Source organism: Procambarus clarkii, chromosome 52 (assembly GCF_040958095.1).
Source record: "Procambarus clarkii isolate CNS0578487 chromosome 52, FALCON_Pclarkii_2.0, whole genome shotgun sequence".
Taxonomy (NCBI): domain Eukaryota; kingdom Metazoa; phylum Arthropoda; class Malacostraca; order Decapoda; family Cambaridae; genus Procambarus; species Procambarus clarkii.
This window is the reverse complement of record NC_091201.1, coordinates 23898008-23915869: the sequence shown is the minus strand read 5'-3', so window position 1 is coordinate 23915869 and position 17862 is coordinate 23898008. Positions and strand designations below refer to the sequence as shown.

Here is a 17862-nt window from a genome sequence, read left to right as displayed (position 1 = left end):
GCTTACAGGTCACCCAGCCCCCCCTCCCCCCTCCACTCCCACTCACAACACTAATCTGTAGTTATACACGGCTCAGAATCACTAACAATATTGAAAAGGGATGAATTTCCCTTTTGGAAAAGGGAAAATTCATCCAATTGAAAATTGGATGAATTTCATCCAATTGAAAATTGGATGAATTTTGTTTTGTTCCCTCCCCCGCTGTGTCAGTGGTGTCATACGGGAGCGGTGACCTGACCCCGGGGGGAGACATCACCAGTATTGACACGCTGCCAAACCTACACAACTCCTGCAGCCCTCCGGCCCATGTGCGAGGCACCACCATATACAAGAACGGCCAACCTCTCCATAGAGATGAGCTCAGGTAGGTTTTTTTACACTCTCAAATTAGAGACGGTCTCGCTTCCTGCGGGTCGGCGTTCAATCCCCGGTCATCCAAGTGGTTGGGCACCATTTCTTACCCCCCCCCCCCTTCCGTCCCATCCCAAATCCTTATCCTGACCCCTTCCAAGTGCTATATAGTCAGTAATGGTTTGGCGCTTTCCCCTGAAAATTCCCTTCCTTTCAAATAAATTTCAATATTAATTATGCAGTGTAAAGAGAATGTAAAGAAATTTTATACAAATTTTATTTTATCCTGTATCATTATATAAAATATCGTTATTGCTATATATATATATATATATATATATATATATATATATATATATATATATATATATATATAATATTATTACTTTCCTATGTAATTAGTGAGAGCATTGTTTTAGGTTTCCAGACGGTACAGAGGTGACCTTCAAGTGCATCACCAACACCATCGGGGAGAAGACGACGTGGAAGATCCGGTGTAAGGAGGGGTCGTGGGTGGGGCAGCGGGTGCCCTTCCCCTGCACCACGGAGGAGCCCACCCACCACTACCTCCCCGTAGGGAACAACTCCTGCACCTGGAGGAACACTCAGGCCAACCTCGTCACCTTCCACGGTGACCAGGAAGTCTCAGGCGAGGTGCTAGAGTTTCCTCAAGACACAGAGCTGGTGAGCTTTACACTCCCCGACACGCGTCTCTACCTTACCTCACGCCTCTCAACATTGCTTAATTATATTTCTTATATACATAATGCAGTAACCACTTTTGGTTAGAAATTAAGCATCGTATAAAGCTGCAAGATGAACTTAATTGCTCGTATATGCAAGGAAATCGCAGCAATGCTATATATATGTATACATATATATATATATATATATATATATATATATATATATATATATATATATATATATATATATATATATATATATATATATATATATATATATATATATATATTATTAAATATGACCGAAAAAGTAAGATTAATAATTCTAACACGAATTTTCTCAATCTTTCGTACATTACGCTTCACTGTTGGAGGTAAATCAAAAATCACTTCTCCAAAATTCAATATTTATTTCTAGTCTGACGCGACACGGGCGCGTTTCGTAAAACTTATTACATTTTCAAAGACTTCACAAATACACAACTGATTAGAACTTGCGTTTCTCTGATTTTATATCTACATTTGAGTGAGGTGGGAAGGGTGATGTGGCATTAACACAAGACAGAACAATAGGGGATATTAATAGGGTATTAAAAGTATCAACACAAGACAGAACAGAAACAATGGGTATTGAATAGAAGTGTTTGTAGAAAGCCTATTGGTCCATATTTCTTGATGCTTCTATATTGGAGCGGAGTCTTGAGGTGGGTAGAATATAGTTGTGCAATAATTGGCTGTTGATTGCTGGTGTTGACTTCTTGATGTGTAGTGCCTCGCAAACGTCAAGCCGCCTGCTATCGCTGTATCTATCGATGATTTCTGTGTTGTTTACTAGGATTTCTCTGGCGATGGTTTGGTTATGGGAAGATGGTCTCTTCCCATAACCAAACCATCGCCAGAGAAATCCTAGTAAACAACACAGAAATCATCGATAGATACAGCGATAGCAGGCGGCTTGACGTTTGCGAGGCACTACACATCAAGAAGTCAACACCAGCAATCAACAGCCAATTATTGCACAACTATATTCTACCCACCTCAAGACTCCGCTCCAATATAGAAGCATCAAGAAATATGGACCAATAGGCTTTCTACAAACACTTCTATTCAATACCCATTGTTTCTGTTCTGTCTTGTGTTGATACTTTTAATACCCTATTAATATCCCCTATTGTTCTGTCTTGTGTTAATGCCACATCACCCTTCCCACCTCACTCAAATGTAGATATAAAATCAGAGAAACGCAAGTTCTAATCAGTTGTGTATTTGTGAAGTCTTTGAAAATGTAATAAGTTTTACGAAACGCGCCCGTGTCGCGTCAGACTAGAAATAAAAATGAATTTTGGAGAAGTGATTTTTGATTTACCTCCAACAGTGAAGCGTAATGTACGAAAGATTGAGAAAATTCGTGTTAGAATTATTAATCTTACTTTTTCGGTCATATTTAATAATATATGTCTACAGGAAAGACTGCTACCAAAATATATATATATATATATATATATATATATATATATATATATATATATATATATATATATATATATATATATATATATATATATATATATATATATATATATAAAACGGTGTCTTCTTTCCGGCAGGTATCTCGGTGTGTTGACATCGGCAAGTATGCCATGGTTGGCACTGCCCACCGTCGCTGCCTTAACGGTTACTGGAGCACCGCCGCTCCCGTCTGCTTCGCTCTCAACCGTGAACACGACTACGCCTGTACGCTACTCCAGTCGGCTTCCGACCCCGCTCTTAACTCCCTCTCTTCTTCTTCTTCTTCCACCACTCCCCTCGTCTTGGGCTACTTTACACACCTTGGCTCACTTGACTCACGATGGGCTACCTCATTTGGGTTGGGGTATCTCACTTACTCTGAACCGCCTCATTCACCCTGAGCTATCTCATTCAATATTGGCTGCTTCACTCACACTGGGACACCACACACTCCCGGGGACACTTCTCCCGCCTTTCGCTACTTCATTCACCCTGGGATTCCTTGCTGACCCTCGGCTATCTTACTGACCCGGGGCTACCTTAATGACTCTGGGCTACCTTACTAACCATCGTCCACATTACTAACCATGGGCTATCTTGCTAATCTTGGGCTACATTAATAACCCTGGGCTACCTTACTGACCGTGAGCTATCTTGCTAACTTTGAGCTGCCTTACCAACCTAGGGCTACCTTAATGACCCTAGGTACCTTTCTATAACCTCTCTCTAACCTCTCTCTAACTTCTCTAACCCACCTCCCTCCCTCCCTCCCTCCCTCCCTCCCTCCCTCCCACCCTCTCTCCCACCCTCTCTCTCTCTCTCTCTCTCTCTCTCTCTCTCTCTCTCTCTCTCTCTCTCTCTCTCTCTCTCTCTCTCTCTCTCTCTCTCTCTCTCTCTCTCTCTCTCTCTCTCTCGCTAACCTTAACTAACAGAATCCATCACAATACCAGGAAGTCTCTGTAATAAATGTTTTACATGTGTTTATATACTGGTTTACATGTGTATGTAATTTATGTTGAACTTCTAAATTGCTAAACTTCTTTTCCTTGCGTGTATTGGTGATATGGTTGACGGCGTGTGGTGATGACACTTGACGTGGGGCGACGGCAATGGGCGTGTGATGACGGCAATTGATGTGTGATGACGACCCCTGGGTATGTGGTGGTGACCCCTGGGCGTGTGGTGGCGCCCCCTGGGTGTGTGGTGGCGCCCTTGGGCGTGTGGTGGCGCCCCCTGGGTGTGTGGTGGCGCCCCCTGGGTGTGTGGTGGCGCCCTTGGGCGTGTGGTGGCGCCCCCCTGGGTGTGTGGTGGCGCCCCCTGGGTGTGTGGTGGCGCCCTTGGGCGTGTGGTGGCGCCCCCTGGGTGTGTGGTGGCGCCCCCTGGGTGTGTGGTGGCGCCCCCTGGGCGTGTGGTGGCGCCCCCTGGGTGTGTGGTGGCGCCCTTGGGCGTGTGGTGGCGCCCCTGGGTGTGTGGTGTGGGCCCTGGGCGTGTGGTGGTGCCCCTGGGCGTGTGGTGTGGGCCCTGGGCGTGCAATGGTGAGGTGTGGGTGCAGTGGACCGTCCGCCCACAATACTGTTCCGCCACAAGAACGGGCCCATTGCTCAGACCAATGATGGGCGGCTGCTGGTGTACCCGGGCACCGAGCTGTACCTGGAGTGCCTCTGGATGAGACGCTACGGTACGCCTCGCTGGAATGTTTCTCACTCCCACGCGTAAGTCACTACACTCCTCTTCTCACTTTGTTTACTGGATTGAAATGCTCATTTTCTTACTCGTCATGCGTCCTGCCACTTGGGCTGGACGGTAGGGCGATGGTCTCGCTTCATGCAGTTCTGCGTTCAACCCCCGACCGTCCACTAAGTGGTTGGGCACCATTCCTTCCCCACCGTCTCATCCTAAATCCTTATCCTGACCCCTTCCAAGTGCTATATAGTTGTAATGACTTGGCGCTTTCCCTTGATAATTCCCTCCCTCACTCGTCATGCACTGCTAGCCTCATTTCTTAATATATATATTAAAAAAATATGTATATTTCTTCTTTTTCAAGTGACATTTATTAGAAAATATAGACAATAATGTTTAAGATAAGTTATAAATATTTCGTTGGAAATGCAGAATTTCATATTAATTAAATTCTGAATTTGTCATGTAGAATTCTGAAATTTGGATAGAATATATTCCCCAATAATTTCCGTTTTAAGGAAATTAGTAAATATTTTATAATGCACTAAAAAATAACACCAGAAATGGTGTCGCACTTATTTATTTTGTATAAATGTAACTGCACAATCTTGTTTCAAAACTCTTCTAATTAGCGACTTTCGTGTAATAACGAAGATAATTTTTGTTATTATGTAATAATTACCAAAGAAATATGAACTCTTTATAGGAATTTTTAAGCAGACCAAATTTCTTGTAAGATTCAAAAGTACAGATTTTCACTCGATGTAAACCGTGAATACCTCGGTAAACCTGTTGGTCGTATGATGTAAAGCAACATGTGAAGGTTGGGGCATACATGTCTGTGCCCCGTGGGTATGGGCACGCTACCATGCTCTCAGGGCACCATAGGCCTTCACCATTGAACCTGTGACCCTAATTCTATTGATATTAGTGGATTCTATTCATTCTAATTGATATTAATAATATTGTGTATCAGTAGGCTTAGAGTACCTAGAGCCCAGAAACAAACTGGATTGACATTAAGAAATTCTTAAGAATAACAGGATGGTGATAGTGAGGTAGCTAGTATAAAGAATCTAAAGGGAATGAGAAACTGAGAACCATATAAGCTAAGAGCTCTTATACATCAGCTCATCTCAAGTCTGGCACTAGAAACTGATGTATTTAATGAGCTTATTATTATTATTATGAATAAACTGTATTAATATTATCATTGTGATGAGGCATGTCCACTACTTAGTTCTTACTCTTCAAACTACGTGTTAAAGGGGAAACCTGCGTTACACCCTGTCAACACCTGGACAGTAAGCCATTGTAACGCGGGAGAACACACACAACAATCTTTCCCCCATGGCAGGCCAGTGGTCGGTGAGGTGAGAGAGAGCCTGGTACTGAAGAAGCCGGAGGAGCAGACTGCTGGCACCACGGTGCTGGGTGTGGGGTAGGTGCCGCCTCTCACCTCCTTGCTTCTCCTCCTCTCCTGCTTTTATCATTTATCATTTTATCCTTCACCTTAAAAGATGGCAATAACCTTTGTCACCTTTGGCTTTTGTATGTTAATCAAAATAGAGAATCTTTTGCTCTTGCTGTACAAGATCATCGCAAGAAGCAGAGTGTGTGTGAAATCCGGCCCTATCATTATCATGGCATATTTCCCCCATCACCTCTTAAGATAAGAGTGAAGACAGGAGACTCTGCCTTCCTGCATCATCTCCAAGATATGCTGAGTGACCTGAAGCAATAGAGGAAAATGGCCAGTTTTCACTGATTGCTTAATCCCATTTCAACAGACTGAGGAAGTAACTCGTAGACAGTATATTAGTAGGTATTGGTTGTAGCAAGTTGTTACCGATCGTAGTAGGGTGAGGTTATCTTGAGTGGGCTGAACATATCTGCAGGTGGCTTAACCCTGCTTCAGTGGACTTCAGCCAATTGTAGTGGGTTGAATACAGTGAGGTAAGACTGTAGGACGGCTGGAGACAATGATTTTTTGTTTTCTTTCTTGGATAATTGAATATTTCTTCTCACGCAGCAACTACAAACATAGAAAATTTAACATGAGGTGCCGGAAGCTTTCAGTCTGCTGGTAAGGCTTTGTATTTGTATAGGTAAGGGTGAGGTATACTGTGGTCCATACAGTGTAGTGTGGTCCTATATAGTATGCTGTGGTCCCATACAGTCTAGTGTGGTCCCATACAGTCTGGTGTGGTCCCATACAGTGTGGTGTGGTCCTACAGTGTGGTGTAGCGATGTTTATTCTATGTTCGTCTCATTATTTCCCTGTATTAACAAACGTTAATTTTGTCCAGTCAGTCATGACAATATTGATCCCATTTTCCCGTATTACGTTATTTTGTCGTCACTTTGTTCTGGCATAGTATCCCTCTTCAGCTTGGTATCATACACGTCTTTACCTTGGCCTAGTACCTCTCACCCTCCCCTCAACTCTCACTCACTCAACTAACTAACTAACTAACTAACTAACTAACTAACTAACTCTTTCTCTCTCTTTTTCTCTCTCTCTCTCTCTCTCTCTCTCTCTCTCTCTCTCTCTCTCTCTCTCTCTCTCTCTCTCTCTCTCTCTCTCTCTCTCTCTCTCTCTCTCTCTCTCTCTCCTCTCTCTCCCTTCTCTCTCTCTCTCTCTCTCTCTCTCTCTCTCTCTCTCGTTTAAAAAAATAGCTATATATGGACAAATTAAAGAGAAAGCTAGAAAGTTGTGGAGAAGTGCCTTGGTATTGATGACAGATCGTACTCTTATGCAAAGGACATGATAGACAGTAGAGCTTTGTGGCAATAGACGGTAGAGACGTGTGAAAAAGGGAAACGATAGTGTCGTCATCAGTAGACGAGAGACGGTAGTCTCCTGTACAAGAGACAGTAGTCTCCTGTACAAGAGACAGTAGTCGTGTGTTCAACAGATGGTAAAGATTTCTTTACAAAGTGGGAATGGAAGAATCTTACCCATAAATAGTCTCAGCGCAGGTTTTATCCGTCTTCCTGCTTGTATCAACACTTACGTTGGCCAGTAGGACGCTCTTGGGTTAAGGACGAGAAGTTCACCTTACCATGTCTCCAGAGTGTGTATATAAGACACCTCACCACCTGCTATGGTGACAAGGGAGACATCTCCCGTCACGCAGGGTGCAGTCGCGCCTCCACAGATCTCCAGTATCAGCTAATGACACTGGTAATGGCTCCAAAGGGCCACCACTTACGGGCTTTTCATGCCCGTGTCACCTTTTAGGTGACTTAGGTGACATCAATCAATCAAGCTATGGTAAGGAGCCATGCCAGTCTTACTGCACTGATTCTGCGTTGTCCTCGCTTAAAGATGTTCACACAACTTGGTGATATTTAGTGTTTGCATGTAGATGTTCTCATGTCTTGTAGACGCATGTAGATGTTCTCATGTCTTGTAGACGCATGTAGATGTTCTCATGTCTTGTAGACGCATGTAGATGTTCTCTGTAGCGTGGAGACCTCCCCCCCCCCTGCCGTGTTCCGTAGATGTAGCCTGTCGTAGAGCGTAGATTACCCTTCATGTAGATCACCTACAGCATAATTTCATTGTATTTATATGTATTTCATTGTATTTATTTGTTAGTCTCCACTAAAACAGTCATGAATGGATTAACGTCAAGAATACTTCAAAAATTTCCTCAAAGTTTGGTAACGTTATGAGTTTTAGTAAATTACTATTGTTGCTGGTACGGCATTTGTTTATATCTACCACTGCTACTCTACTTCTACCAATACTACTGTTACTACCTGGACAACACCTGACCTATAAGTTATGACCAACACCTGACCTATAAGTTATGACCAACACCTGACCTATAAGTTATGACCAACACCTGACCTATAAGTTATGACCAACACCTGACCTATAAGTTATGACCAACACCTGACCTATAAGTTATGACCAACACCTGACCTATAAGTTATGACCAACACCTGACCTATAAGTTATGACCAACACCTGACCTATAAGTTATGACCAACACCTGACCTATAAGTTATGACCAACACCTGACCTATAAGTTATGACCAACACCTGACCTATAAGTTATGACCAACACCTGACCTATAAGTTATGACCAACACCTGACCTATAAGTTATGACCAACACCTGACCTATAAGTTATGACCAACACCTGACCTATAAGTTATGACCAACACCTGACCTATAAGTTATGACCAACACCTGACCTATAAGTTATGACCAACACCTGACCTATAAGTTATGACCAACACCTGACCTATACGTTATGACCAACACCTGACCTATAAGTTATGACCAAGACCTGACCTATACGTTATGACCAACACCTGACCTATAAGTTATGACCAACACCTGACCTATAAGTTATGACCAACACCTGACCTATAAGTTATGGCCAACACCTGACCTATAAGTTATAATCATGTAGTAAGTGCTGGCCAATGACAGACCAGAGTCAAGGAAGGCTGATGTGTGGTGGTGGTCACTCCTCAGGAAGTACTGGACGGGCTGGACGACAGATGCCCTCAGGAACCCCCAGCTGGAGTTCCGGCTGGCGCTCTACACCACCCACCCGGGCGACTCCGGCCACTACACCTGCATCACGCCCACGGGTCACGCCCACACCGTCACCCTCGATATCAGACGTAAGTCTCACCCGCCTATACTTTGTCTCTCAGGAGTCTCTGTGGTGGTTACCACCATGGAGTTAGTGGTGACAACCACAGTGTCTGGTGTGTGGTGTAGTGTCAGATCTGTGGTGCAGTGTCAGGTGTGTGGTGTAGTGTCAGGTGTGTGATGCAGTGTTAGGTGTGTGGTGCAGTGCCAGGTGTGGCACTAACCATCCCAGTGGTCAACAAGCAAAAATTATTTTAAATTCATGTACCTCAGTTTTTCTGAGGCCCGTCATCTCGAGTGGTCTCAACGGGGACAGGAAGGCGGCGGCTTATCCACAGGTCATTGGGGATACAGTGATGGAGTATAGGTGATCCCAGCCAGTATAATATGCTGTATAATTGTTACACACACACACACACTTCGAGACCATTTTATTATGTGTTCTGTATGTAGAGAGGTAGTTTGGTGGAAGGTTTGATATACAGAGCTTCTTGCCGTGTAGGCTCTCATAATATACTGTAGTAAGACTGTTCTGTATAAGGGGTCTCGGTAGTACAGTCGGGTTCATGCTAGACTCACAAACGGGAATTCCGGGTTCGAATCCTGGGCGGCATCCAAGCTGGCTGTCCTCCGGACACCATGAATTATTATTATATATCTTACCCCGTATCTTAGAGGTGCTTAGGTCCTACGAAAGTCTTAATCCGGCTCTGCCTATACTCATCCTATGAGCGGTAGTTTATTGGGTAGTCCAGATTTATCACGTAAGCTGTAGCGAAAAAAAGGCTTTTATTGTGCACAAAAAGTCAAGTCTTGATCAGTCCCCCAAAGGGTGTCGTTTAGCATAACATTTAAAATTATATTTGCAATATTCCAAACGGGAAAGTTCCAATTCTGAAGGGTCGTCCATAATAATAAAATAAGTATGTTGCTGCGCTTGTCCGCAGGGGTAGACTGTCCGGCAGTGAACGCCAGTGAGGGTGTTCGTCAGGCGGGGCCAGGAGCTACCACCCTGCACTATCACCCTCAAGGAGAAACTGCCCTCGGCACCATCCTCACCTTCTCCTGTGACGGTGGCTCCTCCCTGGTTGGTGAGGGCCAGGTCAAGTGCCTCCCCTCAGGCAACTGGTCGGCCCCAGTACCACACTGTCAGAGTAAGTGTCCGACCCTCACCACCTCAGGCTGGCGGGGTGCTGCTCCATCTCTGTACACAAGTGATCTTAATATTTATGTACACACACAATAGGGACATGATGGGAGACATCTCCCGTCCACGAGGCTAACCATAGCCCGTGCTTCTTGCCCCGCTTCTGTGCCAGGTAAGTTACGAGCTCACCATAGCCCGTGCTACTTGGAACTTGTTCCGAGTAGCTGAATCTCTAACAACAACAACACACAACACACGTGTTGCTTATAAGCCTCTGCCATCAACTATCACTGCTGCCTCTTCAATATATCGGCTATACTTTTGGTATTATAGGTGTAAGTTAATTTACTTTGTTTATTAAAAGGAGATTACAGGTGAGTCATGAGGCAGTGAAGAGCAGTCTTAACACAGCTGCTCAACAAAGGCCGCCGTGCAGGTGGCAGCCCACATTCAAAACAAAACAAATACCTTATTCGTAAATAGTTGTACGTTTATAAATGAGTTAGTTTTCAAAGTTATAGTACTGGACATTATCATCATAGGAGAGTCAAAATAACAGACTAACACATAATTATTATAACTATATACTTTATAATTTAGATTTAGAAACTTTATTTGTCAGGGATTTATATTACAATTATAGCATCGTTATATAAATGATTCATTCTTAAGTTTATTTTCCCAGCACTCACGTTTACATTTCTATAGAAGTTGGAGTGACTATTGATCAGTTACTGTCTACAAAGAGAGCTTATTATGACCAGACCACACACTAGAAGGTGAAGGGACGACGACGTTTCGGTCCGTCCTGGATCATTCTCAAGTCGATCGACTTGAGAATGGTCCAGGACGGACCGAAACGTCGTCGTCCCTTCACCTTCTAGTGTGTGGTCTGGTCATCATACTTTAGCCACGTTATCGTGACTCATCGCCTGCATAAGAGAGCTTATTATCTTTGCTGGATGAGTGAGTCCCTTCAGACAAAAGGTTATCATTCGTTTGTGGAAATATTTCTTCAAGTGTAGGTGTGAACATGGGGCCAGGCAGGAGATAGTAATGGGTGCGAGGATGATCTCCCAAGATCCCTCTTGAACATTTCCTCCATTCACAGTTTAGCTGACCAAGATCAGCCTTTTGTAGGCTGTTCCTGTAGTTCATATCCATACAGGCTGAGGTATTGACACCGCTTGCACATTAACGTCAACTCATCAAGACAATCCTCGCTTGTCAAGTTCAGGAAGGAAGACTGAATACAATTGTTCTTCGGGAAATTGTAAAGCTGTAGGAATATATCTATATATAATCTTAATCAGATCTAATTATACTTTGGGAGTTGGTGAGAGGAGAGCCTAAGGTGAGGGTGGTGGTGACCCGACAGAGGTGCATTGTAGTGGACCCGGAGTGCCAGAGCACGGCGAGGTGACGCGCCCGGGGCCCTTCTCAGCCGGGGACCTCCTCGAGGTCAAGTGCCACTCCGGCTACGTGTTGACAGGCCAGCCCTTCCTCGTGTGCCAAGAGGACGGCACTTGGTCTGACCACTTGCCTAAGTGTAAGTAGTACACTGCTTCTACTTACTAAGTGGTAATTCTCTCTTGCAGTAACAGTTATAGCCAGGTTGAATTATTATGTAATGAACAATTGAAGTAATCAAGTAATGCATTGTTATTCATTTATCCATTCAACCAATCGTTCAAGCTTTGCCCCCACTCAACAGGTTCGCAAGCGTGCACCTACCCTGGGATCATCATCTCTGGTACCATGAGCTCCGTCAAGTTCTACTACCCCGTCGGGGACAACATCACCTACACCTGCAGCACCCAGTTCCTCCTGCACGGAGACCGTACCATCACCTGCCGCAGCGGTGGCAGGTGGTCCGCCCCTGTCCCCTCATGTTTACCACGACCTTGAATGGTAGATACATATTGCCTCCCAGGACGTGAGGGGGTAGATCCAAGTGTGTCCTCCTGCACCACCCTCCAGGCCGTGAGGGGTAGATCCAAGTGTGTCCTCCTGCACCACCCTCCAGGCCGTGAGGGGTAGATCCAAGTGTGTCCTCCTGCACCACCCTCCAGGCCGTGAGGGGTAGATCCAAGTGTGTCCTCCTGCACCACCCTCCAGGCCGTGAGGGGTAGATATTTGTTCTACCTTCCTCTCGGAGCTGTGAGCTGCAGACATTTGTCCTAACTCTCAGTGAGGCAATTCTCTAGTCGTCTCCCAGAGTCCTCAGTGGTTGATTTGTGTTATTGTTGCCAGTTTATTGAGCACCCCCATACTCATCCTGCGAGGGGTAGTTCACTGAGCCACTCATACTCATCCTGCGAGGGGTAGTTCACTGAGCCACTCATACTCATCCTGCGAGGGGTAGTTCACTGAGCCACTCATACTCATCCTGCGAGGGGTAGTTCACTGAGCCACTCATACTCATCCTGCGAGAGGGTTGCCCAATAAGATTTCAAGAGGACACAAAAGGTTTTAAGCAGACCCAGTAGATGTGACTCAACATTGTTGGTCACGATTTCCATACACTTTTTTTTTACATTATAATTATATTGATAATTGCGGTACTGTTATTTATGCAACTAATATGTGTAAAAGTGTAACGCAATACTGAAGCCAATTAGGTTGAGGCAACATGCCGTCAATGAGAACAATAATATGAAAGTAGACTTTATATGCTGATACCATTTTGCCATTAATTTACCTGTATTCACTTGAGGGTCACAGTCCCTGTAATGGCTTCGACGGAGACAGGAAGCAGTCGACTTGTCAAGTCTCTATTATTCCTGTGGATTTTTTCCTAGTTAAATTTTAAACTATTTTTATTGTCTTGGCATTTAATTTCAGGGGCTAGGCTATTACATGGTTTATGATAGTAAGGTGAAAATGTCTCCCGTCTTCTGTTGCCGCTAAATGTATGTGTTACTTAAAACCCCTTAATGTGATTTGGAGTAATGTACTCCAACTTGTTCACTATCTTAAGGTTACAATGTGACGAGCTCTGTCATGTCTGGTTTGCTGTCTCATGATAAGTCTTACCAACAAGTTAAGTGTTGTCTTACAATGAACCATCTTGATAATACTGTCAAATATTTACACCTTGGATAATACAGAGTAATTTAAATAGTGATATTTTTATGTCAAATGGTCTCAAATAAGCTATTAGTAGCGATGATAACTTATATTATTTTCTATTAGAATTTGTATTTTTAGGCTAAACTACGAAGATTTCAGTTGTGTTATCATTAACAATAATTTCCTTGTCATTTCTTGACAACTGTGTTTTGATTGATTTCTTGACGGTCCAGTTTCTTCACCCAATCTTAAGAAGGTGTGTGACCTTTGTCCCTACTGTATTTCCTGATACCATAGCAGCTCAACGTCCAGATACCCGTAGCCTCGTATTCCGGCTGGGACAACATCTGCAAGTGTGGTGTTGACCGTGGCTCCGTGCAGGTGTTTTTTTGACATATTGCCATTGATAATGGATATTCTAATTCATATTTGTACTCTTCACTCTTGAAATTCATTTGAAAGATCTCTTCCATTTTTCGTTTTAGTTCATTTATTATGCACCTCATACCCACCCTGTGAGTATGTGCCTCATACCCACCCTGTGAGTATGAGCCTCATACCCACACCCTCATGGGACCAGACCTGTTGTCGCTTTCCATATAAAAAGTATGTATCGTTATTGCATTAGCGCTTCCTAACTTCAGTTTATCCTGTGTTAGTGTGTGTGTACTAGTTCGATGACTCGAAACTCATAGTTCATATTCATGAATCTATATTCATAAACATGCAGGTGTTTATATTCATCGTTCTTTTTCAGTCTGGAACAGCAAGTGATGAACCTATTATTTACACAGGACGCTTGCCTTACATATTTTATATATACAGTATATGTATATTTTATGTGGGTACACATATAAACACAGACATATATAAAACACACGGACATAGATAACGCACAAATATATATATAGATAAATGTAAAGAATGCACATATACAGGCGATGAGTCACAATGCACATATATTTAGAACGAACATATGTAAAGAACGCATATATTATATATATATATATATATATATATATATATATATATATATATATATATATATATATATATATATATATATATATATATATATTATTAAATATGACCGAAAAAGTAAGATTAATAATTCTAACACGAATTTTCTCAATCTTTCGTACATTACGCTTCACTGTTGGAGGTAAATCAAAAATCACTTCTCCAAAATTCATGTTTATTTCTAGTCTGACGCGACACGGGCGCGTTTCGTAAAACTTATTACATTTTCAAAGACTTCACAAATACACAACTGATTAGAACTTACGTCTCTCTGATATTATATCTACATTTGAGTGAGGTGGGAAGGATGCTGTGGCATTAACACAAGACATATGGACCAATAGGCTTTCTACAAACACTTCTATTCAATACCCATTGTTTTCTGTTCTGTCTTGTGTTGATACTTTTAATACCCTATTAATATCCCCTGTTCTGTCTTGTGTTAATGCCACAGCATCCTTCCCACCTCACTCAAATGTAGATATAATATCAGAGAGACGTAAGTTCTAATCAGTTGTGTATTTGTGAAGTCTTTGAAAATGTAATAAGTTTTACGAAACGCGCCCGTGTCGCGTCAGACTAGAAATAAAAATGAATTTTGGAGAAGTGATTTTTTATTTACCTCCAACAGTGAAGCGTAATGTACGAAAGATTGAGAAAATTCGTGTTAGAATTATTAATCTTACTTTTTCGGTCATATTTAATAATATATGTCTACAGGAAAGACTGCTACCAAAATATACTAATATATATATATATATATATATATATATATATATATATATATATATATATATATATATATATATATATATATATATATATATATATATATATATATATAGAACATACGTGTAAAGAACACACATATATTTAGAACGGCCACATGTAAAGAACGCACATATATTTAGAACGGCCATATGTAAAGACCGTACATATATATTCAGAACGCACATACGGGTATATTCAGAACGCCCACGTGCAAAGCACAAAAAGAAAAACCTCTCCATGTGTCACCGGAGGCCATGTCCTCAGCTTTACAAATAAACTGTAACAATAGCAAGACTGTATTCTCATTTTGACTTCCACACAGATGTTGTATTTGTATGGTGCTAAAAATATTCAGCTAGATTTCTCTATTTAATAGAATTTTTTTTATTAAAAGTGATGAATGGTGTTACTTTCAGGCCCAAACTGATAGGCTTCTCATTCTTGTAGAATCATTTATCATTCTTTGTGATAAATAGCACTGTGGATAATTCCTTATGACATTCAGCACTGGATAATGTTGGGTTTGTCATTCTTTATAACATTCAACACGCTGGATAATGTTGAATTTGTCATTCTATGTTACAATCAGCACTCTGGTTAATGGAGAAACTTACTAGAATGCCGTAGTGCTTGAATGAAGGTAAAGGAAAGACCCAATACATGTGTAAGTGTATTAGTGCCCATTTTTTTAGCTCAAACACTGAAAATGTTATTTCTGACGTTTCTGCGACTCATTTGCGTCTCGAGTTTCCATCTATGACCCCTCGTTCTGCTGTTCCTAGTTTTGAACACTGCTGCTTTGTCTACCTTGTCAATTTCCCTTAGAATCCTATATGTTGTTATCATATTCCCACTTATGTGGGATATGACAACATCTATCTATTCCCCTTTCCTCCAGTGGTACGGTCCAGCTAGTTCTCTCAAGTCTCTTTCATAGTTTAATTACTTCAGTTCAGGAACGAATCTCGTTGCAAATATTTGGACCATTTTTTAGTGTCTCCTTGTCCTTTTTCAGGTAAGGTTTCCATGCCGGGGATGCATATACAAGTCAGGGTCACGCCTTCGTTGTATAAAGTATATAGGGTCCGGAAAGCACATTTGTTCACATTTATGAAAGATACACAGATGCGTACGCACAGCTGTGTGGTATTGTCGTCTTTGATCAGCCTTTTGAATTCCAGCCCGTGCCATAACTTATATGAGGCAGGTTGAAGCATTATTATATCTGCGTTAATGATTAAATAAACCTGTGAATCCTTATAATCCAGACGTTTACATTTCTCCGTGGCTGCTGTCTATGGTGAGGAAGCGTGTGATGAGCTTGTCCCCTGGGCCTGACAGCTGAATGGATAGCGCTTCGGATTCGTAGTCCTGAGGTTAGATCCCCGGCGGAGGCGGAAACAAATGGGTAGTTTCTTTCACCTTGGTGCCCCCTGTTACCTAGCAGTAAATAGGTACCTGTGAGTTAGACAGCTGCTTCCTGGGGGGTGTAAGGCTTGGAGGAGGCTTGGTCGAGGACCGGGCCGCGGGGACGCTAAACCCCGAAATCATCTCAAGATAATCTCAAAATAGATAACCTGTAGGCTTCACTGGTCAGTCCTTACCTATACTTCACACTGGCCAATCCTCACATGTGCTCCATTAATTGACCAATCTTCACTTGTGTTTCACTAGCTGGCCAGCCCTTGCTTGAAATTAACTAACTGGCCAATCCTCACCTAAGCTATACTGGGTCTCGTTAAGCCACTGTAAATGTTGTATCCGTCTCTTATGTCTATGAAACCTTCAAACCGGTCAAGAGTGCTTAGAAGAGTAGAACATCCTTCCTTTGTATTTTAACATTGTATAAATAATTCGTTATTGTATTACAAAAAGCAAAAGAAATTTGCTAATATGTATAATTGTATATTATGTCAGGAAATACAGTTTTTCTGTTGCTATTTATATAATACAGATGTATAAAATGTAGTTACTACCTCAACGTGTTTGAAGGGTAATAAAGCCTATGAGAGATGCATGCATTTCTTTCTCATTTCTCTTGACACTACATGTCTATAGTTGTTCGGGCGATATGGAAACTGACATTAATAACGTGGGTACTGAAAAAAAGCTACAAAACAATGAGCTCAGTGATTCATTTGGTACTTTCAGATTTGCTCAGACCCTCCAGCTTATACTTATATTGACGTCAGAATAAAGGGAACTTGAGAAAGCCTATTGGTCGTTATTAGGCCGCTCATATTTATATATATATCAACCTCACTCATATATGTCTCATGTTACCCGGTAATTGGTTCTATAAATCATCGACCCAGGTCTTTACTGCCAACTATTTGAAGATATCCCCCTCTTGCTATGCCCTTTTATCCAAAATGCCGACATTCTGTACTAGGCTATGTGTATGTTTCGGGCCACACCCCTTCCCTCCCTTACCCCGATAATGCTAGATTACTTAATTGCTTCTCGAATACCGCATAACGAGCAAATTAACTTAATATATCCGCTGGCTAATTATAACCAGTAGTGAACATCAAAGACTGAGCTACTATAGTTTCCTTCGTGATTCTCTAACGTCATGAAATCTAAACTATTTGCTGACGATACTGCCTTTATCTAGTAGTATACATGGATTTTGCTAAAGCTTTTCACTACATGAAAGCCTAGCAAGGAAATTACAGGCACATGGAATAAATTGTAGAATACTGGAATTGATAAAACAAAGAAAACAGAGTTGTGCTAAATAGGACTGAATCTCGAGAAATGTAGTGAGTAGGATATCATAGGGGTCCATTTTGGGGCCAACCCTTTTTATCATATACAGTACATCATTGACATAAGCAAGAATATTACAAACCACGTCATCAAATTTGCAGATGACAGTAAGATCTATGGTAAAGTGGGAAGTGAAAATGATATTGACGCCTTACAAAGAGATCTACATGAACTCCACAAATGGTCAGATGCTTTTCAATATCGACTAATGAAAGATGTTGCATATGGGGCAT

General features: G+C 42.1%; 1 protein-coding gene across 1 annotated transcript in view; it reads left to right on the top strand.

Annotated features, from left to right (window-relative positions):
- The window catches only part of LOC123763648 (sushi, von Willebrand factor type A, EGF and pentraxin domain-containing protein 1), an 89441-nt gene extending 75386 nt beyond the window's left edge, over positions 1-14055 (top strand). Inside the window, exons 19-27 of the mRNA XM_069304341.1 lie at positions 211-364; positions 771-1035; positions 2645-2771; positions 4099-4258; positions 5587-5670; positions 8725-8876; positions 9795-10001; positions 11373-11543; positions 11709-14055. Of these exons, the coding sequence (XP_069160442.1) occupies positions 211-364; positions 771-1035; positions 2645-2771; positions 4099-4258; positions 5587-5670; positions 8725-8876; positions 9795-10001; positions 11373-11543; positions 11709-11902 (1514 nt within the window). The 3' untranslated portion in view covers positions 11903-14055. The remainder of the gene's footprint in view (positions 1-210; positions 365-770; positions 1036-2644; positions 2772-4098; positions 4259-5586; positions 5671-8724; positions 8877-9794; positions 10002-11372; positions 11544-11708) is intronic.
- Positions 14056-17862: the final 3807 nt, after the last annotated feature.